At 31.3% G+C, this 24,416-nt stretch overlaps 3 protein-coding genes across 3 annotated transcripts; 2 read left to right on the forward strand and 1 right to left on the reverse strand.

Moving 5' to 3' along the window:
* Window positions 1-2,750: 2,750 nt before the first annotated feature.
* LOC122602050 (pentatricopeptide repeat-containing protein At3g14580, mitochondrial) lies at window positions 2,751-5,314 on the reverse strand. Its single transcript, XM_043774783.1, has 2 exons — window positions 5,281-5,314; window positions 2,751-5,195 (listed from the first exon to the last, which is right to left on the reverse strand). The coding sequence occupies exon 2, from the start codon at window positions 5,165-5,167 to the stop codon at window positions 3,998-4,000; it is 1,170 nt and encodes a 389-aa protein (XP_043630718.1). The 5' UTR covers window positions 5,168-5,195; window positions 5,281-5,314; the 3' UTR covers window positions 2,751-3,997.
* Window positions 5,315-12,902: 7,588 nt separating this feature from the next.
* Window positions 12,903-14,568, forward strand: LOC122601944 (2-oxoglutarate-dependent dioxygenase DAO-like). The gene is made up of 3 exons (XM_043774672.1): window positions 12,903-13,266; window positions 13,644-13,965; window positions 14,142-14,568. Exons 1-3 carry the CDS (start codon window positions 12,932-12,934, stop codon window positions 14,391-14,393), a joined length of 909 nt encoding a protein of 302 aa, XP_043630607.1. The 5' UTR covers window positions 12,903-12,931; the 3' UTR covers window positions 14,394-14,568.
* A 5,826-nt stretch (window positions 14,569-20,394) lies between these two features.
* LOC122600244 (2-oxoglutarate-dependent dioxygenase DAO-like) lies at window positions 20,395-21,907 on the forward strand. Its single transcript, XM_043772931.1, has 3 exons — window positions 20,395-20,772; window positions 21,147-21,465; window positions 21,575-21,907. The coding sequence occupies exons 1-3, from the start codon at window positions 20,450-20,452 to the stop codon at window positions 21,824-21,826; spliced, it is 894 nt and encodes a 297-aa protein (XP_043628866.1). The 5' UTR covers window positions 20,395-20,449; the 3' UTR covers window positions 21,827-21,907.
* Window positions 21,908-24,416: the final 2,509 nt, after the last annotated feature.

Genomic DNA, 24,416 nt, shown 5'->3' on the forward strand with positions numbered 1-24,416 from the left:
ATTGTATTTTTAGTTGTTTAAAAATAAATAAATAGTGGGTCCTAGACTAGTCCTTGGGTTGTGGGTGTTTTGGGGGATTAGTCCTTGGTTAGTCCCTGGGCTGATGTGGTGCTGACAGGGACTAGTCCTTGGAGGATGAGTGCCTACGACTGTGAATGCTCTAACAAACAATCTTAATCTTAATATATATTATAAGACAGTTGAACTAATGACTTATTAACCAATCAAATCGTTCGATTTTATCAAATTGACTATCGCTTATGTCATCATGTGGATAAACTATAAATTAAAAATCTTAATAATCATTATCCAAATATATTATTATATTAGTATTTATATTAACTTATAGAAAAAGTCTCATTAATTTACACTTTTTTGTTTTCCATTAATAAATTACACTTTTTAGCCCTGAATACTTAATTTACATTTATTTTTAGCCATCAACTTGAGAAAATTTTATAAAAATTTACAATCATTTAATTTCATTTTTTAACATAATCTCAATAAAAAAAGGTACATAATTTTATCCTTTTTTATATATTAGCTTTGTGTATTAATGCTTAAAGTTACAATTGTTACTCAAATCTAGAGTCTTAGTTGTTATCAAAGAATATGAAAACAATCATAATTGTTATCTAATTATCCTAGAACAGATGATTTGGAAATAAACCTATTCGTGTTATAGACCCGCATCATGATCAAATACATATACTTGAATGTCAACTACAGGATCACAAGTATGTTTATATTTTAATTTTTAATTATCTTTCATAATAAAATATACGTTATGAATAAAATTGGTTTAAAAAAATTCTATGATAGATAAATTATAATAGCGTGTGCCTTGTGGAATGACTACGACAAACAATTTCATCAATATGTCTTAGCTAATAATGAAAGTGACGAACCTGTGATTATGGTTCTACAACTTGCAAAAGATTATAAGCTTTTATGACTTAAATGTATGAAAATCTAATATTGATAATATCATAAACTCCGTGTCCAGTGTTAGACACGGGTCCAAAATCTCGTATATGTGTATCTATAAGTATAAATTAATGGGGTTTGCTAAATACAGTCATTAGGGCTGTGTTTAGGGTGCATAAATTGTTTGTACATTTACCATAAAAATAAGGGGATGAGCTTTTAATATGAAAGGTACAAATTTTTTTATGCACGTTACATACATAGGGCTGTATTTAGTATTTCCCTAAATTAATTATGGTTCAAATAGTGAAACACTAAGTTTAGAATCTTGCCGAATATAAATTTATACTTTATTAATCCCAATTGTTTGGAGAAAGTTAGTGAAATTTTCATTTGACGTATTTGCTCAAATCATGATAACAAAATTTAATTTAAACAACCAACTATCCATTGTCGAAAGGACCTCAAGATATATGTCAAATCAAAAAGTTAGAATTAAAATAGAAAATAGGCATCGTATGTCAAGTATCAAAAATTAATTTTAAACTAATCACATATTCTTAGGGGATGTTTGGTCTAGTGGTTTTTTTTGTTTTTTTTTGCTTCTTTTTTTTACTCGATCTTAAAACATAAATCAACAGTGGATTAACACATCATGGTATATAAATTTCCACCTTTTTGCAAAAGAAGCGAACCAGCTAATTTTAGAGGTCAACAATGGGCACTTATTAGTTATACAAGATTATAATATGTAGCTGGCAAAATTATGAAAGAAGATGAGAATAAAAATATGTATAGTTTAACATCATATGACAAATCACACAATTTTGTTGAATAAATGGCTATGCCTTAATTTTATATATGACCCGTAATTTATGAACAAATACAATAATATTAAAATGTATGTGATAAGCAAATAATATTGTACACTGAAGTTTCTTTAAGATGGTCTATCCATTTTGACATGTTAGTAATAGGCAAATACTTATGGAACACTGATATAGTTTTTGGGTCCTTCTACTTATACAAAACCATTGCTGATTGATAATTTGGACATTTATATGTTAATAATTTGATGTAATTGAAAGACTTATGTTGAACTTGAAACTGTAGTAGACGTCAACTCTTCAGAGTCGAATCTTAGAGACAACCCCTTGTGACGTTAGCAAGTATAAAGAAGGGACAACGCTTATGAAGTTATGAGAGATTCTGGGCGGCAGGCAAAAACCTAAACCGGAATTGAGATGTCACAAGTAGGGGAAATTGTTTATGGTATGCCGACCCAAGTCGGCGTGTTTAGGCAAGCTGCTGAATATTTCTGCTAATCAACAACTCATGTGCAATAATATATCCTTCCTGAATTGTAACGTACCTGGTCTATCACTACTTGTAGCTGTTCTGTATAATACCTCGGAGTACTTTCAACTATCGGTTACTTTCATATTTTGGGTACTACAGAGAAAACGCGAATCAAGAACTTAGAAGCAATATGTACTTATGTAGATTAGAATTTCTTCCAAACTTCAAATTTTCTAGCATTGTCCCAATGATGTAATATGTAATGTAATAAAAGAGACTACCATTAAGTTCCAGCTATGATATTCATGTGTGACCTCCTGCAATTTGGCAACCTCTTAATAACCTGACTGGAATCATTGTTTATTTTAGATGTAAGAGTTGATAGCTGGTGACTTGTTATAGATGTGACAGAATCATGAAGTTCAATTAATTGAAACCTGAACTTAAACAACCCAAAAGTTATTTTGTTTTGAAACAAAATCATACAAATAAGAGTTTGCCTATAGAAACCCACCGTATGAAAATGTCAAAACATCGGACTATATAAAACTAAAAAAATAAACATATAGTCACAATACACTATGTTAGGCTTAAGGATTTGAGGAAAGTTCGATACCTTCAAAAACTATTAGCTCTTAAGAAAATATATGTCTAGTACAGGCACAAGTATATATGTAATATGTGACAGCAACATTTTTTGAGGGCATATGTAATATGTAACAGCAACATTTTTTGAGGTGCTTCAGTTTCTTAGCAGATAGATACACCTAATCACACTCACACCTCATTACACATTTAGATACACAACATTGACTAGTTCCATGGTTCACTTACCAGCCCTCATGTTGTAGACCTGCATCGGATCACGTCATCGACTCACAACCTCAGCTGAGTAACTAGATTGGCCTTGACTCAAGTTCAAACCTAAAGGTAGAAGACTCGAGAACTTTGGAGGTGTTATGCATTGAATAGGCGCATAGTCCATTCACTCGCATTATAAAGACTAATCACCTAACTGGGAGTCTATGACCAGCCTTAAGTCGACACAGGAACCGGGTACATCAGTTGTGACGACGTTAACAAAGGCTTGGCAATATTGCTTGCTCTCTATCATGGCTCCAATTTCACCATTGAAGGTTGAAACATGCCCATACAATGATTGACATAAATCAAACCATGTGCCATTTGCCACAATATCAAAATCTTCTTCCATCACATCCTGCCTCATTGTTGCCAAGGCTGCCATGATACAGAAGACACACACATTGGTGATTAAAAGCCCAAACGGCAAACATTTCATGTTCTTTCTAAGCCTATCACAGAGTCGTGTAAAATAATACTGATCCATACTCCTGCTGGTTCAACAATGAAGCCAAACCACAATGTATTACTACCATGATTGGATTCTTTCAATTAAGAGTACCACATTCAAAATCCATAGAAATCCCAGCAGTGCTACCATAACCACCATGATTGATATATGTTGCGACCTAAAATTAACTACTTCAGAGAAGCCTCAGCCACACTGAGAAATCAAGCCTGATCATTTGAGGCCCTTCCAAAATACTTGGCAGTAGAAATGTGAGTCTGTAGGAATTTGAAGCAAAAAAAAGCTTAACATAAATCCTAACATGGAGAATAAACAGTTACTATGGACACTAAGCTCAAGTATCTTTTGATTTCGCCACTAAATGTGGCAGACTCCCTCAGTAACCTGTTGTCAATCCAACAAACTCTGGTTAATATTTGATGCTCACTTTGAAGTAGATTCTTAAGCAATGTCAATGGTGGTTTTCTTAGAGAGTACGCACTGAACGATTTGCCTCCACATTGATAACTTTGGTACAAACCCATATTCTATCATATGCTTCAAAACAAAATCAACGTCCTCCACCAGCTTTGCTTTACAAAGGCCATGGATCATTGACTTATATGACTCAAAACTTGGAACCATCTTCTTGGATGACATCTTTCGCATTAGATTCAGGGCCTCAACATAATTTTTGTCATCGATCAAAGCATACAAAACCTCTTGGTAGGTGCTAGGAATAGGTTCACACCCTTTAAGCAACATTTTGTTAAAAAGCTCAACACTCTCTTCAACTCGACCCTTCTTCCTTAAACCCGAAATCAGTATGTTTATCAATATCGTATCAGGCTCTATCCCCTCACTTTCCATCTTACCCAACAATAAAACTGCTTCATCAACCCGACTAGCTTCACACAACCCATGCATCAAAGCCGAAAAGGTCCTCACATTACGCTTACAACCCTGCCTTGGAAATTCATCAAACACTTGAAGTGCAGCATCAATGTCTCCATTTTTACACAAACCTTTAATCATGATATTCAAACAACAAGCATCAATCTCAACCCCTAATCTCCCAGCACTCATATACACCTTATGAATCACATCAAAATTCTTAGTGTTCACAAGCAAATTTAACACAAAGTTAAATGTCTTCGGGGTTGGCCAACAACTATAACTGGGCATATCCAAAAGGGTTTCGATTACTCGGTTTATCCTCCCAGCACTTAACCCATAAATTCTAATGACGTTGTAGAAAAACTCATCAGAAAGCCTACACCTTTTTTCAAGTTTGATTCTTTTCATCAATTCTTGAATGCCATCAAAGTTTTTGGCTTTTGAAAGACTGTTTATCACAGATGTGTAAAGAGCTTCATTGGGTTTATAATCTTTTCGCTTGGATAGTTGCTCAAAAACATTTAGAGTTATATTGGGATCATGAAGGGTTTCAAAAATCTTGATGACTTCAGTCGGGCTTAACCAGTCTTTATGATTACTTAAATCAAGAAGATCTCGCTTACTACATGATTCAAGTGAAGCAACCGAATGATACTGACACCATGGTAGTTGAATCAAGGCTGAATTGCATTTAAGAAGCTTGGTACTGCAATTAATCACCGAACGAGAAATCATTTTGTTTTTTGCAGGTTTTGATCTTTACCTGAAATGATGTTAAGCAGATAAGCTCAAGTGCGCTCGGAGTCTAGCAAGTACGTAACTTTTAGTATAGTTAAAAGATATCTTACCATGAATGTAAAACCACATTGCTTTATAATGAACACACACTCCACATGTTGTACAACATTCTTTGATTAAAAAACAAGCTACTTGTATAAATTACAACAGACGAGTCTTCAGAAAATTTGTCCTGAATGGTCAAATATCTGCATTATGTATTCATGAATGTCACTAAGAGTATTGAAATAGTCTCCAATGTGTTAGACAAATAACATTATTCTACAAAAAACATGTCAATGTCATTTTAAAACGATATAAGAAAATACAAATAGCCATATTCTTTTCCACAATAAAATAAATTAACAAGTCAGAACCTTTTTTATCTAAGGTAACTTGTATCAAACTGCATTTTCGCCTCATACGGGTGAAATTGCATTTTTAGGTAACAGATAAGCACGTATCCGCAATTTGGGTAACATAATATTTATAATTTATCTATCACTGAAAAAATGACCAGAGTCATCAAATGACTGGTAGCATCATATTACCCAAAAAAACAATGAAACAAAAGGAAAGTTACCCAAATTAATGCAGCCTAATGGTTGGGTGTCCTGTTTCCTAGGTCAAAACCTCAATAAGTAATCATCGGACTATTTAAAGACTCATTGAGTGTATAATTGAGAACCTATTTTTTTTTATGAACAATGAGAACTCTTAGATTTCATATTGGATCATATGTTTTTTTATTTATTTACATGTGAAATGTTATAAAAATATATGTTGCAGAATTTTTTTTCAATACCTTATATATAGTCGTTTGTAACATGTGAACAAAGTCATTCACAAGTTCACAAAGGGCTATATATAAGGTTTTGAAAAAAAGTTTCTTCTACAACATACATTTTTATATCATTTCACATGTGAATGAAAAAAAAAACATATGAACACATATTTAATTGAAGAGTTCTCATAGTTTTTACAAAAAAAATGGTTATCAAAATAAGGAAACTCTCTCTCTCTCTATATATATATATATATATAGGATAGAGATCAAATGAGAAGGTACCTTAAGAAGAGAAGGGTGAGAAGGTTCATTTTTGATTTTTTTAAATTTGTTTTAAAAACTTTTTTCCTTTTTTTCACTTTTTTCATTCTCTCTTTAATTAACTTATTTTATATAAAAAATTTAAAAAAGTTTTAAAAATATTTTTTTTTTCAAGGGCTTAGCCCGTAAGCTATAGGCGAAGCCTTTCGGCTTATGGCGGAGCCATAATAGCTAAGGGCGAAGCCCGTTAGGTAGATCACCCCATCACCGATCACCCCCTATGACCTATCACTCCTACCAGCTACCCCATATGAATATCCTTAAGGGCGAAGCCCGTACCGTATCCTTACATGTATAACTCACTAACTCGGGTTAGAAATTTTTTATTTTTATTTATTTTTTAAATTTTTTTATGGATTGACTTAACTAAAAAAAGAATAAGAAAAGTGAAAGAAATAATAAAAGTTAAAAAAACAAGCTAAAAAAAAAAAAAACGAACCTCTCTCCCTTATTTCCTTAAGAACCTTCTTTCTAGATCTCTACCCTGTATATATAATAAAAACTAATATATACATTAGGGATGTGCAAATGACCTGACCCGACCCGCGAAAAACCGGCCCGACCCGCAACCCGTGAATGCATGAAAAATGGAACCGTGACCCGGCCTGTGAAGGTATGGGTCGGGTCGGGTTTGGGCAGGTCGCGGGCGGTTCACGGGTTTCCTTTACTTTTTTTCGGTTTTTGCCTTCACCCGGCTCAACCCGCGTGACCCGTGACCCGCGAATGCAACAAAAACGTGACCCGTGACCCGGCCCGTTGGGGCTTCGGGCGGGTCGGTTCGGGTCGGTTTTGGGTCGGGTGCGGGTCAACAGTTTATTTGCTCATCCCTAATATACATACTCTACCAACAAAACATATAGCTGTAATAATAATTTCAAGCTACACAAAACTTGATGGTAACTCTCCATTGGACATATGATAGAACTTACTAATTATTCAGGCCAAATGAAGTGAGTGATTATTGCTATTATTTCGTATATCAGACTATTATTATAATTAAACGAACACAATAAATGAAAAATATATAAAAGTGATGAGAAAACCTGTTGAAGTGAACAGCAACCGGTTGATAGACGGAATGGAAATTACGGGCGGCAACGGCGCCCCAAATAGAAATATGGGTACTTTAAAACAGAGTTTTTTTGAACATACTTTAAAATAGAGTTAACTTGACGATGCTTGTTTCATACTTTCATTTAAAGTAAATTACAATTTTAGTCTATGTGGTTTTCCCAATTTTCATGTTTCATTTTTGTGTTCATGAAATTACGTCTTTCATTCTCGGGTTTGGAACTCCGTTAACAACTTTAAGCCACGACTTAAACGAGCGTTAAAATATGGTCACATGACTGCCACCATCATTTGAGGTTTGGACTTCCATTCTTGTTTTTTAGGATATCAAAAACCGACTAACACCATCATTATATAGAGAGACTGGTTTTTAGATTTGTGTTTGAGTATTGATATAGCTATAGAAAAATTGATTTAGAAATAAAAAAGAGATTAAGATGAAAAAACTAAAGATTGATGGTTGAAAAAAACAAGTTGATAATGTAGATCATGGTTTTGAATTAGAAGAAAAATTGAAAAGGAAAAAGATGTGAGGTATGTTCAGTATTATGTAGATATTAAATATGGAGTTGCTTTAAAAAATCATTTCTAATTAAGATGATGATAGAAATTGATGATTTTACTGATTTTTAACTAAAAAAAAAACCTTTCAGGAATTAATTACGCTTTTGCTTGATGAACAATGAGATGACCATTATACTCATAGTGTACAATGTATAGGTCAAGTACTCAAGGGACCATTTGTTTAACGTGTGTTTGATTTGTGGACCAAAGTTTTTAACAGAGTCCTAATCTTGGGGATGAAAAATGTATTCTCGAAATCCAAAGGTGAATTGTGAAATTTGGAGCAAACCACATGGGCGGAAGTTGTAATTTACTCTTAAACATATTTTCTAGAGTTAATTACAAAAATTGTCCATGACATGGATCTCTACTTACAGCTTTCGTCACTAAGTTTAATAAGTTACAGTTTTAGTCCAAAAAAATTTGCTCTGTCAATACTTTTGGTTCTGACCATAAACGTCCGTTAAAAGGAGGTCACGTGTCTGGCACGTGATGGGTAATCTCGTAATTTGGCTTTTGAGTTATATATAGAAATCAACCCTATCGTGAATCACCACTTTCAGCTTTAGTCCCTAGCTTTTAAATAATTAATTTTAAACCAAATTAGTTAAATTAAATCTAAAAATCCAAAATCTTATCAACATATATTAAATTAAATCTTATATACAAACTTTTAATAAATCACATAAACTGCTCGTGAGCCATGACAAATGAAAAGGGATTGAGATGTGACTATGTGAATGCTACTATAAATACATGTGCACGTGAGGAAATTAGGAAAGCATGAAATAAATTGAAGCATGCGTCTCCTAATAACTTTGAAATCGGATTCAAGTGAGTGATGGGGTTACTATGGAACCTACGACATATTTCGGTGACTCACAACCACCGTCATCTCCGGTGACTCCAAACCCGGTAACTCCTCATTCCCCTCCAAATACGATAACTATAATTTATTAAAAATTTGTGTGATTTATTATTTCTAGAAGTTTGTATATAAGATTTAGTTTAGTATATGTTGATAAGATTTTGGATTTTAGATTTAGATTAACTAATTTGGCTTAAAGTTAATTATTAAAAGTTAGGGACCAAATCTGAAATTGATGGTTCACAACAGGGATGATTTCTATAAATAACTCGAAGTTAAATTTCGAGATTACCCATCACGTGCCAGACACGTGACCTCCTTTGAACGGACGTTTATGGTTAAGACCAAAAGTGTTGACAGAGCAAAGTTGTTTGGGCTAAAACTGTAATTTTTTACACTTAGAGACGAAAGCTGTAAATAGAGGTCTATGACAAGGACGAATTCTGTAATTAACTCTATTTTTTTATTTGATTTATCTATTATATACCGCTATTAAGAGGAATAAAATCATGAATAGTGAATCAGGCTAGCAAGTAGCTGCGCAGCTGCCTGCTTATTTATTTTTTAACCAGGCTAACAGGTAGCTGCGCAGCTGTCTACTAGCTTGCTTATATATTTTTTGAAAAAAACATATATATTTAATATAGTTTTATTTGCTTTGTCTTTTAGATTGTTTTAAAAAATAAATATATGTATTTAATATGACAAAATTTTAAGCATGGTTATTTTAGTACCTTTTATGGGTTTTTTTACATTTTATTTTTTACGTCTCACCCTGTATTACCTTCTAGATTTTATTATATTGTAAAGATTTTTTGTTTTTGTTTTTTTTTTTTTTAAAACTGCCTGTCAGTTTCGTTTTTATCATTAAGATATTTAGACCCATTTGGGTCGTTTGTTTCGCCATAGTGGACTATTGGTTCATTTACCCATACAGTTGCAATTTTTATTACCGCTGACTTTCTCGCACTAATGTTCGTTAGGTTTCAATTAAAAGAAAAAATAAAACTGGAAAATTCGGTGACTATACGCATTATAAACGATGTAGCCAAAGGCCGGATTTGCCGATCACCGACTTTTAATTACCTACCACATAAATATATTTAAAATTGTATTTTTTATTAGTTAGTAGAATATTTAAATATACAAATACTTTAAAAAAAAGTTAAAATTCAAAACCTTCTTCACATGCTTTGTAATATTATAGTGGAGATAGAGACAAGTAAATGGTATATTAAAGTGATTATATCAGATTTTTCATTGTATGGTGTTTCTTTAAGCTTCAAACATTTTAAACCTAAAGGATACATAAACTAGTTTAATTATGTGATCAGAAATATACGAGTAGTAAACTTAGCGTATAATGAGAGTTCAGAAAAGAACATCAATATGATAAGACAAAACAATTTTGTTTTAATTTATTGATATTTAATATACAATAATAATAAATCAGTGATATTTTAACACAAACGCTAGGTCATTCTATTGGGTTTATTACTATTGATAGATCGAGGACGGTTTGTTTTCAATAGGTATAATATTATTCCATGACAAAGCATGTGACAAAGATGTTTTGGAGTTGATAACAACGCATAAGTTAATTTAGAAAATATATTAAGGATCTGTTTGGCAAGGGGATTTTAGGAAATTTTAGGGGCTTTTAAGGGTTTAAAAGCCCTTAGCTTTTAAAAATAAGTTCATTTAAAAATTATAGTCTTGTTTGGTAATACATAAAAAATCAAAAGTCCCAGCCTCAAAAAACTCTTAAAAGCCCCAAAAGGTCTTTAAAATAAAAAGCTCGTAGGAAGAAAGTTGAAAAAAAAGCCCCAGCCCCTAGTCCCAACCTCAAGCTCTAGCTCCAAACCCTTAATTACAGCCTCAACTCCAAGTTTTTGTACCAAACATACCCTAAATACTCTCTTCATCCCACCCTCCATGAATAGAGAAAAAGACTTGAATTTGAGTAAAAACCTCCAAAAGTATATGACCATCTTTAACCATCAACCACGTACTAAATATATATATTTAATTATTACTAATTCAAACGAGTTCAAATTAATTTTTGGAAGGAAAAAAAAAGAATGATGCAGTATCTACAAACATATTATAAACTAGATTAAACCTATGTGTTACATGATAAATAGTTGTTGTTAAAAATATATTAAAATTAAATAATGCATCTTTTAGATTTAAAATTATAAAACTACAATATCGTAACAATAATATTTTCAAATATAAACGTATTTATTAAGTATAGTTATATCAATACTTTAATACTAAGTAGTATCATAAGCTCCTTATAAGACCATATTTTTTATCTTAAACAAACCATAGTTTTTATCAATAAAATAACACATTGATTAAATAATAATTATGATTTTATAATATATAGTAAAAATAGTTTAAAGAAGAAGATGAAATTAATATTGATATTTTGAAGTAAAAAATATAGATAAAAAATATATATTTGTTGTTGATTTATGTATTATTAGGATCAACATAGAATAAAATGGAATATAACTGATTGTGTATTAAGTTAATATTACATAAAGGTCGTAACACTAATTTGGATGGAACTCTCAAATTTTTCAAAAATAAAGTATAAAGCTTTTGTGTTTAAAAAAATAGTAGCAATTAATTTATATTTAAAGGTAACTTAATTAATTAAAAAATAGATAATATATTTATATTTAGTTAGTTATTTAATTGATGACTATTTTATTAAAAAGGTGCTAAAAAACCAAAGAATGACACATAAGCTAAAATCCTAATGGCAAACAAAAATTATTGCCACATAATCAAAAACATTTTCTCTCTTAGTTATATAGAGAGATAAACGGTTACAAAAATTTATAACATATGATGTAGACCAATCAATAAAGAAATAAGAAAATTAAAAAAAAAGTATAAATAGCTTAATTCGATGGATGGAAAAATATGCTTGTAAATTTTTGTTGGTAATTAAGTTATCAACCTAGAATTTCTCATATATTTATGTGATGATGTTTAATTAGTTTGTTCGTAATTAGAGCTGGCATATCGTGTCCGACACGACACGCTAAGACACGAACATGATAAAACACGAACACGATAGGGTTAAACACGAACACGACACGATAGCTAATCGTGTCAATTTTTCCAAACACGAACACAACACGATTTTTAACAGGTTACACGATAAGGGACCTGTTAAAAGACCTGTTAAGAGACTTGTTAAAAGTTACACGATAAGGGACCTGTTAAGGGACATGATAACGTATCTTATCGTGTCTTAACGTGTCCTTAACGTGTCTTTAACATGTCTTTAACGTGTCTTTAACAGGTCTTTAACGTGTCTTTAACATGTTCATATATATACTACTTGTCTTATCGTGTCATATCGTGTCTTAACAGGTCCGGACTTGTTAAAACACGAAACACGTCAAGGCAAAACACAAAACACGAAAAAACCAGGTAGTGTCGTGTCGTGCTAACAGGTCCGTGTCGGAAATTGCCAGCTGTATTCGTAATTAGTTTGTCAATTGATTAATCATGACAATATCATTTGGCTTACTATTAAAAATCTCTTTCGGATTGGTTATTATGTTCTTATGGACAGTTGGTTAGATCTTAAACATTAGAAAATATAATTTTAGATCTGTATATCAATACGTGGGCACGTGACTAGATCTAAAAACTAGTGGTTACGTACGACACAAACATAAATTATATGTGTTTCGTTGTATAAAAAAAGCTATAATCTTACTGCGTGTGCGTAACGTTAACGTTGTCATAAACATATTTTTTTCATCTATGAAAGTTAATAAAATAAAGTAAACATCCAAATATCCAATGTCGTTTTTAATAGGTTTTAGGTCATAATATCTCGACATTGTATGAGGGAGGTTAAGATGTAAACAGTTTTACCTTTATCACAACTGTGTAAAGAGGTTGTTTGGTTCTATCTAAGTAGAAAAAGACCTCCAGTCTTGTAAGGCAAGACATAAAGATAAAACCCTTTATCTTTGTCTAACCACTTACCTTTTCCATCTATATATATATATAAAGTCTTCCATCCCAAAATATAAGAAATCCATCTATTCTAAACATATATATCTCGTGAGTAAAAGAAATGGGTAGGGAGGGAGTACCATTGATAGATATACAAAATATTGATCAACAGGGATTGGCAAAAGAAATAGTAAAGGTGTGCGAGGAATGGGGTTGCTTTCGGATGGTCAACCATGGTGTCCCAACCGAGCTCATGGCGGAGATGAAGCTAGTGGTTGCCTCACTCTTTGATCTCCCTACCGAGATCAAGTCGCGTACGACTAGTTCTGTGTATGGCAAGGGTTACATCGCACGTAACCCAATAACCCCGTTCTTTGAGAGTTTTAGTATTGATGACATTTCTAGTTCTAGTACTAATGAGTTTTGTGATCATCTTGCTATTTCCCCTTACCAAAGGTAAGTGTATATATATACTCGTGCCATATAAACTATATGGATGTCTTTTAGTTTTTCGGACTAGAAAGAAATTTTTTTTCCTAGCACAAATTAACCCCTGAAGCGCATGTTCATACTTGTCCAACCTTAAACTTAATAGACCACATACTACCTTTGATGACGTTATATCTATAGCTACTAGAATTTTGAATACTAGTAAACCTCACCAAGTTTACCCGGTTGTAAACTTGGTGAGGTTTACTGTATTACAAAGTTTTCGGCCAAATTTCTTGTTTTACAAACCCATTACAAAAAGTCACCAATAATCTTTCAAAAAATTCAAAGAAATGAATGTACATAGTTAGGATAACAATACGAATTTTGATTGCTTGTTGTAGGGAGGTTATAAACAAATATACGAAAGCTATTCGTGATCTTGCTGGAATTCTTGGCCACAAGTTGAAGGAAGGCAGTGGTTTATCTGGGGATCTTTTTGATGATCAATGGTGTTGCCAATTTAGAATGAATAAATATCACTACACAAGTGAAAGCATTGGAAAACCCGGGATCCATATGCACTCTGATCCTTCATTTTTAACAGTTTTACTAGATGATTACGACGTAAATGGCCTTCAAATCGTGGATAAAAACACTGGTGATTTTGTTCCACTTGACCCTGTTCCTGGTACACTTGTAGCCAACATCGGGGACATTGGCAAGGTAACAGATATATTACTCACTCTGACCCAATTTGAATGTCTTAGTTTCACTTTATGATTATTGTTTTTTTTTTTGTTCAGCTTTTAACTATAAATATTTCAGGGTTTTTATATAATATATTATATCAAGTATTATATAACACAAACATGTATATATATCCGATAAATGTAATGCAGGCATGGAGCAACGGAAGATATTGCAGTGCGAAACATAGAGTGTGGTGTTTTGAAGCCAAAACACGATACTCAATGGCTTTATTTGTTTTGGGTCCGAAAGATAAGAAAGTTGAAGCACCATCTGAATTCATTGAATCGGATCATAAACGTCTTTATGTTCCCATTGAATTTGAGAAATACAGACAATTTCGGATATCTGCAAAGTTAAGCACTGATGATGCCCTTGACTTGTTTAGCAAATCCGCGACATGATTATCTTGCATCTTGTAATTAATACGAGTAATTACTTAATTTACTGTAATTCTTATATGTAAGTTGTTGTCGCTAATCCCTTTCACTAATGTTATGCGTCACATAGTAATTTCCCACAAATTACTATATGTTCCTTTCGATATGATATATTATATGCATCAAATTTCTATCTTTATATATAAGTTGCACATGAATTTTTCAAATTTTGACGTTGTTTAAGGATTTAAGAATATATTTAAGTAATCAGACAACATGATTTGTTCAAAATTAAGACTATAAGAGTAAGCGACTAAAAGTTAAACTGGGTAGTTAAACTTACTGGGCAATTTCTGTCAGCCGGCTTAATTATAATTATCATCAAGCTGACCAAGTAATCAGAGACAAACTGATTTATTCATATTAATTAAGACTATAAGAGTTCATAAATTCAACCTTCAATTCATTTGGTAACATATGCATTTGCAAAAATTAGAAGGTACCCGACAACTACAACGAAAGTGTGGTAGTGGTAGCGACTAATGATGACGACAACTACGAGTAGTGTAAGCAACTGGTCTCAAGATTGTAAAAGGATATATTGAATATGTTGTAAGGAAAAATTATATTAATGTATTTAAATATATAAATTGTGAAGTATAAATCTGAATTTTAGTAAATTTCAAAAGTAAAATATTCTAAGTTTCTTTACAAATTAGTTACAAAAAATTGGTCATCGATCTCGAGTAACCAAAACAAGAGAACAAAAGCAAAGAAATCTTTAAACTTTTAGGTGTTTATTATTAGCCGACTAATATGACTTTACAAAAAGTCGACGCATGCCTGATTTGGACCTCGATTAATTATTTCTGAGTTTGTTTCTTTCTATGTCACTATTTGAATTGAATTTCATAAAACATGTATTAACTATTAAGTGGTTAACATATTTATTTTTAAAAACAAAGGTCAAAGGTTCAATCATCATATCCCATATAAAGACCGACAGTCCTTTTATATCATTTAGATGGTAACTGAAAGAGGTCTATCCTTTTACATCAATTACCTTACATCATTTATCTACACCACCAACAGTCACCCCCACCACCATACCGTTGTCGCCACAACCACCGGCACATTACGCGAATACCGTTCTAAGTTAAATATAAAACAACCATATACTCATTTTTCACTTATTGGATTAAATAATACTAGTTTGAAGCCCGTTGACAAAATGATTTTTGTGAAGTAAAAAGAAAGAAGGAAAAAAGAACTCCAAGATCAAGACTTTCACATGTTGTGCCGGAATCTAACATCTTAATCTTATCTTAATCTTAATCTTATCTTAATCTTAATCTTATTTTAATATATACTATAAGACAGTTGAACCAATAACTTATTAACCAATCAAATCGTTCGATTTTATAAAATTGACTCTTGCTTATGTCATCATGTAGATAAACTATAAATTAAAATCCTAATAATCATTATCTAAATATATTATTATATTAGTACGTATTTATATTAATTTGTAGAAAAAGTCTCAATAATGTACACTTTTTTGTTTTCTATTAATAATTTACATTTTTTACCCCTGAATATTAAATTTATATTTATTTTTAGCCATGAACTTGAGAGAATTTTTAAAAACTTACATTCATTTAATTAATTAAAAAAATTTCAACATAATCTCTCAATAAAAAAAAGTACATAATTGTATCCTTTTTTATATATTAGCTTTGTGTATTAATGTTTAAAGTTTCAATTGTCATTCAAATCAAGAATTCTAATTGTTATCAAAAAATATGAAAACAATCATAATTGTTATCTAATTATCATAAAACATGTGATTAAAAATAAATCTATTCGTGTTATAGACTCGCAACATGATCAACTAGAATTCAAATACAAGATCACAAATATGTTTATATTTTGATTTTTTATTATCTTTCATAATAATATCACATGCATTATGAGTAAAACTGTTTTCAAAATTTTTTATGATAGAAACATTATTATAGCATGTGCCTTGTGCAATGACTACGACAAACAATTTGATCAATATGTCTCAGCTAATAATGAAAGTGACGAATCTGTGATTATGGTACAACAACTTGAAAAGTATAACACTTGGAACCGTATATTTTCAAAATTATAAGCTTTTATGACTTAAATGTATAAAAATTTAATATTGATAATATCGTAAACCCCGTATCCAGTGTTGCACACGGGTCTAAAATCTCGTTACAATTTACAGTTATGTAGACTTTTGGCTACAAGGCTTTTACCAAGGATTGTAGATCTTACGGGCTTACGTAAAAAAGAAAAAAGGAATTAAAAAGGCTTGCAAGATTTTTATTTTGGACTCTCCATTGAAAAGCCCACATACCAAAACCAATACAAAAATAAAATATAAAAATTAAAATATAAAGAAGTGTTCTGGACGAAAGGAGGTTGAACGTAAGTTGGTGTCAGCCGCCAAGCTCACTTTTGTGAGGTGCTTGGTGTTGGATTCGAGGCTTCGAGCAGTAGCAACCCAGCAACACGCAAGTCTCCATTCTTGTTCGATTACTTTACCTTTTATTGCATTTAATTATTAGTTGCAATATTTCAAGACTATACCGTCATCCAATGTTAATATGGATTGTTTTATGTTAATAATAATTGTTTTCATATCTATTAGTTTTGTTACGAGTAGTTAATCATAAAATGAAACAATTTATTATGGTTGCTAGATTTTTAATTTTAGTTGATTTCACTTAAAGTTGTATTAAGATCTTAATAGATTTATTTATTTTTATTTATTATTATAATTGTTGGTGATATATCTGTGCTTATCAATTGTATTCATACGTGATTTTAATTGTTTGGCTATGAACAAGTAATATTAGTTCATGGTGTGATAATAAGTAAAATTAGCGGTTTGTGGTGTCACGTTACCCCATATAGACATAATTGTTATATAAATAGTCAAACAAACCAGTTGATTAAGAAAAATGTATAATAGAAAGGGTGGTACTCATACTTAACGAAACTAGTTAATTAGGATACAAATTTGTCAGAGGAAAGTGTGGTACTCACATGACCAAATCTAGTGCTTTATTTGAGTTTTGATTATTGTTTTCAACATATAAGATTTTGGTCTTAATTTAAGTACAATCTGAACTTGTTTTGGAATGGATTCGAAATGTATGCCTTTTTAAACTATTTTTTACAACACAAATCTTTTTTTTGGTTAAGTTTCTTCAGAAGCAACATGCCCTGTCATATCGGATTCCATCGTTTTTTATTTTTATTAGTTTAAACATTGTGATAACTCGGTTACAAACCTCCCAATTACTGAATTACATTATTGTCGAAATATTTAGGAATAATCAATCCTTATTCTCAATCCTGTACTTACTGATAAGTATACTATACATGATAAGGTACTATGTATGTATGTGGAAGTCTAATTTCTTTTTTTTTTTTTTTTTTAGTATTTTCTTGTTTTTAAATATAAAGCCATATTTTCTTAGTTTTTTGATAATATACCTTTCAACGGTACGAAGACCTAAATGAACGCAAGCAAACTAGTAGGCTGCATCACAACAAAAGTGGCTTACGAAATCCTTTCACGCTTAGACGGGACAAGATATTTATCCCTAACAAATGGGAGTTCTATCATATCTATCTGTTTTATTTTCATAAAAGATAAAGATCATAAACATAGGAATAAATCAAGGGGGTGTAACAACTCTTATTAATCGGCTGAAGACTTATGGAACCTTATAGAAGCCCGACTTTTCCTCCAAACTATCTTTTGTCTATAAAAGGAAGACTTCCGGCTCTTTCACAAATTATATCATCCTCGCCACATCACACACACAAGCAATTCTAGGGCGTAAAGTGGTTCTGCGTAAGAGAATCACCGACGAATCATCTATTTCGACCAAATCATCGCGTACCCACTAATTCTCGCCCTACTAGATTTGGTTCACAATTAGTTTCCAACTAATGTATTAAAAACTTTGATTCGATTTTTTTATTGCCACACCCTCTACCACTTTCTTAATTAATATATTGAAAATTTTATTCAACTTTTTGTCTCATCCATGCGAGTTTTCAACTGAGACTTCTTGTTTCTTGCCCTATCCTTTTGGGTTTCGAACTAATATATTGTTTTTTTTGTGGTTGCCATCAAATAAATATCTAATTCACATTCAAAGTTTTTAACAAACATATATAGTGACATATCATAATAAAAAAACGTAATCATAATATTTGAAACCGCATAACACATGGGTGGAAGCCAATGTGCTTTTGCCCTTTTGAGTTAATTTCATATATATCCCTCTTAAATCATAAAATATCATATTTACCCAAACATTGTTTTATGACCATTGTATATCATGCATTGAAAACTTGTAATTTGGCTATATATGATATTTAGGGGGTTTAGGAAGGGGATATTTATATTTTTTTGATGTGACAAACCTTTGAACAAACTTATTAATGACCGAATAGTTTTTAATTAAACGATTAAAGACTTAATGTAAATACACTAAATTAATGTAATCGTTTAACGAAAGGAAAATGATTGATTCTCCTAACATTTTAGCCTAATAATCCTCCTAATAGGGTAAAACTTTGACATGTGTAATCCACTAATTATCTTTCCTTATCATCCTTCTTGATTTTTTCCATATAGCTTGATCCTATGATTAGGTGGATTATTAAGTTGATTAATTAGGAGGATCCATCCATAAAAGAAACAACTTAGGCCTCACATAGAGACCTGGAATCTACCAGTTTCATTTCATATTAAATGATCTTTTATCTGTTTTCGGAGGTCCAATATGAATATCCCAATTTAAACGTAGGCCCTATAAGCATGTCTGCCTTGTGCAAGGGCCTCGTAATTTTCCAGCCTCTAAAACACCACAAACACATGGAGGTCCAAAAATGATCGACAACTATATTTATTATGCATTTATAATTTCTTTATTGCAATCGACTCAACGTTACTATAGATTGAACGTGTCGACGGAGTTGGTAACTTAATTATTTGTAAGGTCTTTGAATGCTTTTTAATTCAGATTTGAATCTTATTTTTCACATTTGTGAGTATAAAAGGTTGTGGGGTGTTTTGTGGAGGTTATGAGATCTTTCTCACACATTCGTTGAGTTTAAAACTAAGAGAATATATGATAATTTGTTGTTGAAAAAACACGTACTATCGATTGGGGGTATTTTCATCTCCTGTTAGCGAAAAAAGTTATTATATCTAAGTTGGTATTTTTGAAAACTCCATAAAAAATCAAACACGAATGGACAAATCGTAAAAAAAGTCATTTATCTTTTTTTTTTCTTAATGAAAGGTAACCTTGATTTCACAATAACCAAGACGTTATTAATCAATTTGAAAAAGATAAAAGTAGTCGTCGTCTCGATACTGTTCACATATGATGGTTTACTGTGATAGTTGTAATTTATCTTACTTTTTCTTAAAGTTACACATCATCTCGATGCGCTATTTATAGAAATTTGAGATCTTTAACAATCTAGTTGGATAATGACTTTCATTAACGTGCAAAAAATAAGATTCGAACCAAATTGGATCCTCTCAAGTTCTTACACTTTACAAATGAGTAATCAACCTCATTGTCTTTTAATCAATACCTTTTATTATTTGATAGTTTCTTGAAATTACACTTTCCGTCCTTAAAGTATTCTATTTATTCATTTTTCTATCTTTTAAAGTGTTTGGACGAAATAGTATCGCATGTGATAACTTCACGGCCAAAATCAAAAATTGCTAGGACTTGTCAACTACGTGTTTTTTTTTATCTAGTTTTTTGACCTTAGGTATAGAAAGTGCAAATATGGACATTTAAAGGCACGAAAACCGTAATTTACTCATTTACTCATATGTTTTAAGCTCAACTATATTGATGTAGTAGTGCACATGCGTATCGCTGTCATAAGCTTGATTATTTTTCATGTGTCTATCTATGACTATATATATTCTTGCATCCCAAATTAAGAAAGATATATATTCATGCATTCCAAATTAAGAATTGATCCATTCTAAACTAAAAAATATGGGGAGGGAGGGAGTCCCAGTGATAGATATGCAAAAGATTGATCAGATGGGTAAGGAAATAGTGAAGGCGTGTGAGGAATGGGGTTGCTTTCGGATGGTCAACCATGTTGTCCCAACCGAGCTCATGGCGGAGATGAAGGTGGTGGCTGCTTCACTCTTTGATCTCCCTAGCGAGATCAAGACACGTACGACTAGTTCTGTGCGTGGCAAGGGTTACATTGGATGTGACCCAAGAACTCCGTTCTTCGAGAGTTTTAGTATTGATGACATTTCTTCTATTGATGAGTTTTGTGATCATCTTGCTATTTCCCCTTCCCAAAGGTTGGTGTTTATATATACTTGTCCGACCTTAAACTTAATAGACCACGTACTTAGCTTTGAGAACGTGTTAGCTAGCTAGCTTGTTGAATTAAAGGTGTATATATGTACGTGTTGCTAAAAGAAAAGCAAGACTTGGATCAAGTGGTAACACCATTGACTTTGAGACAGAGGTCAAGGGTTCGATTCTTACTCTTTGCAAGCCAGAGTTCTTTTTTTACTTTAAGTAGAACCAAGGAACAACCTCTCAATTCTAAATAAGGATAAGGTTGTGTACATTTGGGACTCATATATAATCCATGGAAGACTGTATTGGGAGTTACTTAGAAAAAAAAATACATAATTAGGATAACAATACGAATTTTAATTGCGTGCAGGGAGGTTATATACAAATATACGAAAGCTATTCGTGATCTTGCTGGAATTCTCGGCCGTAAGATGAAGGAAGGCAATGGTTTATCTGGGGATCTTTTTGATGATCAATGGTGTTACCAATTTAGAATGAACAAATATCACTACACAAGTGAAACCATAGGGTTACCCGGAATCCATATGCACTCCGACTCTACATTTTTAACAATTCTACTAGAGGACGACGTAAATGGCCTTCAAATAGTCGACAATGACACTGGTGAATTTGTTCCCGTAGATCCTGTTCCTAATTCACTCATAGCCAATGTCGGCGACATTGGCAAGGTACGTAAACAAAAGTAATTAGTTCCTAATAATAGCTTGTTGATTTTAATTTATTTCTAATTGAAACTGAATCATATTATATGTATCGAATATATATGTAATATTGTAGGCGTGGAGCAACGGACGGTTTTGCAGTGCAAAACATATAGAGTGGTGTTATGAAGCCAAAACACGATACACAATACCTTTATTTATTTTGGGCCCGAAAGATAAAAAGGTTGAAGCACCATCTGAATTCATTGACTCGGAGCATCCGCGTCGTTATGTACCCATTGAATTTGAGGAATACAAACAATTTCGAATGTCTTCAAAGTTAAGCACCGATGATGCCCTTGATTTGTTTAGCAAATCCGCGGCATGATTATCTCACTAAGCATATGTATCTTGAAATAATTAATGTACTGTAATTTTTATATGTATAAGTTGTTGTTGATCCCTTTCACTAGTTATATGCATTACATAGTTATTTTCCACAAATAAGTATGAGTATATATATATATATATATATATGTTTTTATTTGATACTCGTATATTATATGCATCAAATTTCTATCTTTATTGGTGCAAATTAGTTCTATCCTTGTTCAAATTTGTAAATTAGGAAAATGTAAAAAGTTTATGGATAAAAAATAAGGAAAATGCTAACATGCATAAAAAGGTTGTACGTTTCCATTCCCTGATTTTTATGGTAAATGTATAACTATTTAATACACCTTAACGAAGACCCTTAGGACTTAGTTTAGCAAAACCCAAAAAATAATTAGAAGTTAAATAATTGATAAAAAAAAAAAAATTAAGCAAAAAAAATGTGTAGTTTGACATTCTTTTAATAACACATATAAATATTTATACTATATTATAAAATAAATAGTCTTTTTTATTTATAAAAGTGTTGAAAATATGTAATATTTTCACTTAGCACCCCTTAAAATATATTCACATACACTATTCCCTAACATTAATTATTAATATACACTACCAATCCATTATTTTTTTCAATATATTTTCATTAACCCTTTATATCAATTATTCACACCACTCGACGTCGCCTCCACCACCAACACTCACCCCCCACCACACTGTCGCTGTCACGATCACCGCCGCATTGCGCGAGTAACGTGCTAGTAACTCTATATACAAATTAATATCTATGTAAAATACGGAGTAATTGATAAACAAAAGTGTGCCATCCCTACTTGAATCCCACCCTCGTCTTCCTCGTTCTTTATTGATCTTCTACTAAAATGCTAGATTTTGGGCCACCGGAGTTCTTACCACATATATCTTTAATTGGTCTTTTGTTTTTCTTCCTAGCATCTTTTTCTTTGAAATGTTAATTTATATATGACTAGATTAAACCCATGCATTGCATGGTGAATAATTGTTGTCGTAAAATTCCGATAAAAATAAATAATACATCTTCCAATTTGAAGTATAAGAATACAATACTGTAAAAATTTATTTAAATTTGAACTTATTTATTAAAGACGGCTACATAATAAATGAATATATTTTAACTCTAAAAGGATTTATCTATCTTATAATATTTAAATCATGTAACTGTGTAATAATAAATGAAATCAAAAAATAGAAAATTTAAAATATACTATACAAATAAACCATCAACATATATTTAATTTTAATACATAAGGATGAAAAGAAAAAAAAATCACTATGTTGTATTTAATTTAATACTAAATCAGTTCGATATAATCGTTATGTAAGTCTTACTCTATATATAAAGTACGTGACAAAGTTTAAAATCCCGGAAGTTTTTATTCATTATGTAATTCCTAAATAACGGACTTTTACCGAGTATTTCTCTTAAATAGTATCATAAAGTGCTAAAAGAAAAGAAAATAACAAATAAACAAACTTAGTTGATATCCAAAGACTTAACTCATATTAGTCTTATCTTCATCCTCACTTAGTTACAACAACAACAACAACAACAACAACAACAACAACAACAACAACAATAATAATAATAATAATACATGAAGTGGAAAAGATCAATATGATTATAGAAAATGATTACCTTATAAAATTTCAACAATAAATTATCTATAAGAAATAGTGATTTAAGCAATGGTAATAAAATATTATGTAATTATAATAATATCTAATATATAAAATATAAAGACGGTTGTACATTTAAGAAAACAAATTAAAAAAAAACTATTAAAAAATATGGAAATAAATATGTCATCCAATTTGATGATCTTGAGCCGACTTATAATCATTTGTGTTTTTTATTTTTATTTTTATTTTTTTTATTATTAATTAATGATGATTTGGATAAAAAATAATATTTAAAGGAATGCAAAGTAGGAAATTAATGTAACTATGACACATAATTAAAAATCCTACATAACAATCTCTAATAATTGCCAACTAATCAAAAAACTAACCTCTCTTAGTTATATAGAGATATATCACAAACCTTTAAATATAGTTGTGATATCTCTTATGTAAACAAAAATTTACGCATCTAAGATTACAAACCAATTTCCATGGTTGGTAAATAACATAACAGAAGTACAAAACCACATCGATAATAAACACATTAGTTAATGTCATACGCTACAACAAACAAACACGCGTTAGTTCAAGCCACATAAAGCACAAAGGGACCTAATGTGGTATTGCTCTAAAATCAATATATATTTTAACTTTTCAGCAAAATTATCTACGACAATGTGTTTTTAATTAGAAAGTTATGGATTCAACCTAAGCATAATGACAAACCTTATTAACACGATTACTGATTTTACCTGCAACAGGCGACTTAGGAACTATTAGTTATAGTTATAACTTATAGGCTGCATTCTTGAGTTTTTATTTTGATAAATAAGAAAAGAAAAAATAAAAAAACTTTTATTTTTGTATTATTGGGGTTTTTGTTTTTAAAGGAATAAAAAGTGAAGAAAAAGAAAAGTAAATCTTTTTAT

This window comes from Erigeron canadensis, chromosome 5, assembly GCF_010389155.1.
Source record: "Erigeron canadensis isolate Cc75 chromosome 5, C_canadensis_v1, whole genome shotgun sequence".
Lineage (NCBI taxonomy): Eukaryota > Viridiplantae > Streptophyta > Magnoliopsida > Asterales > Asteraceae > Erigeron > Erigeron canadensis.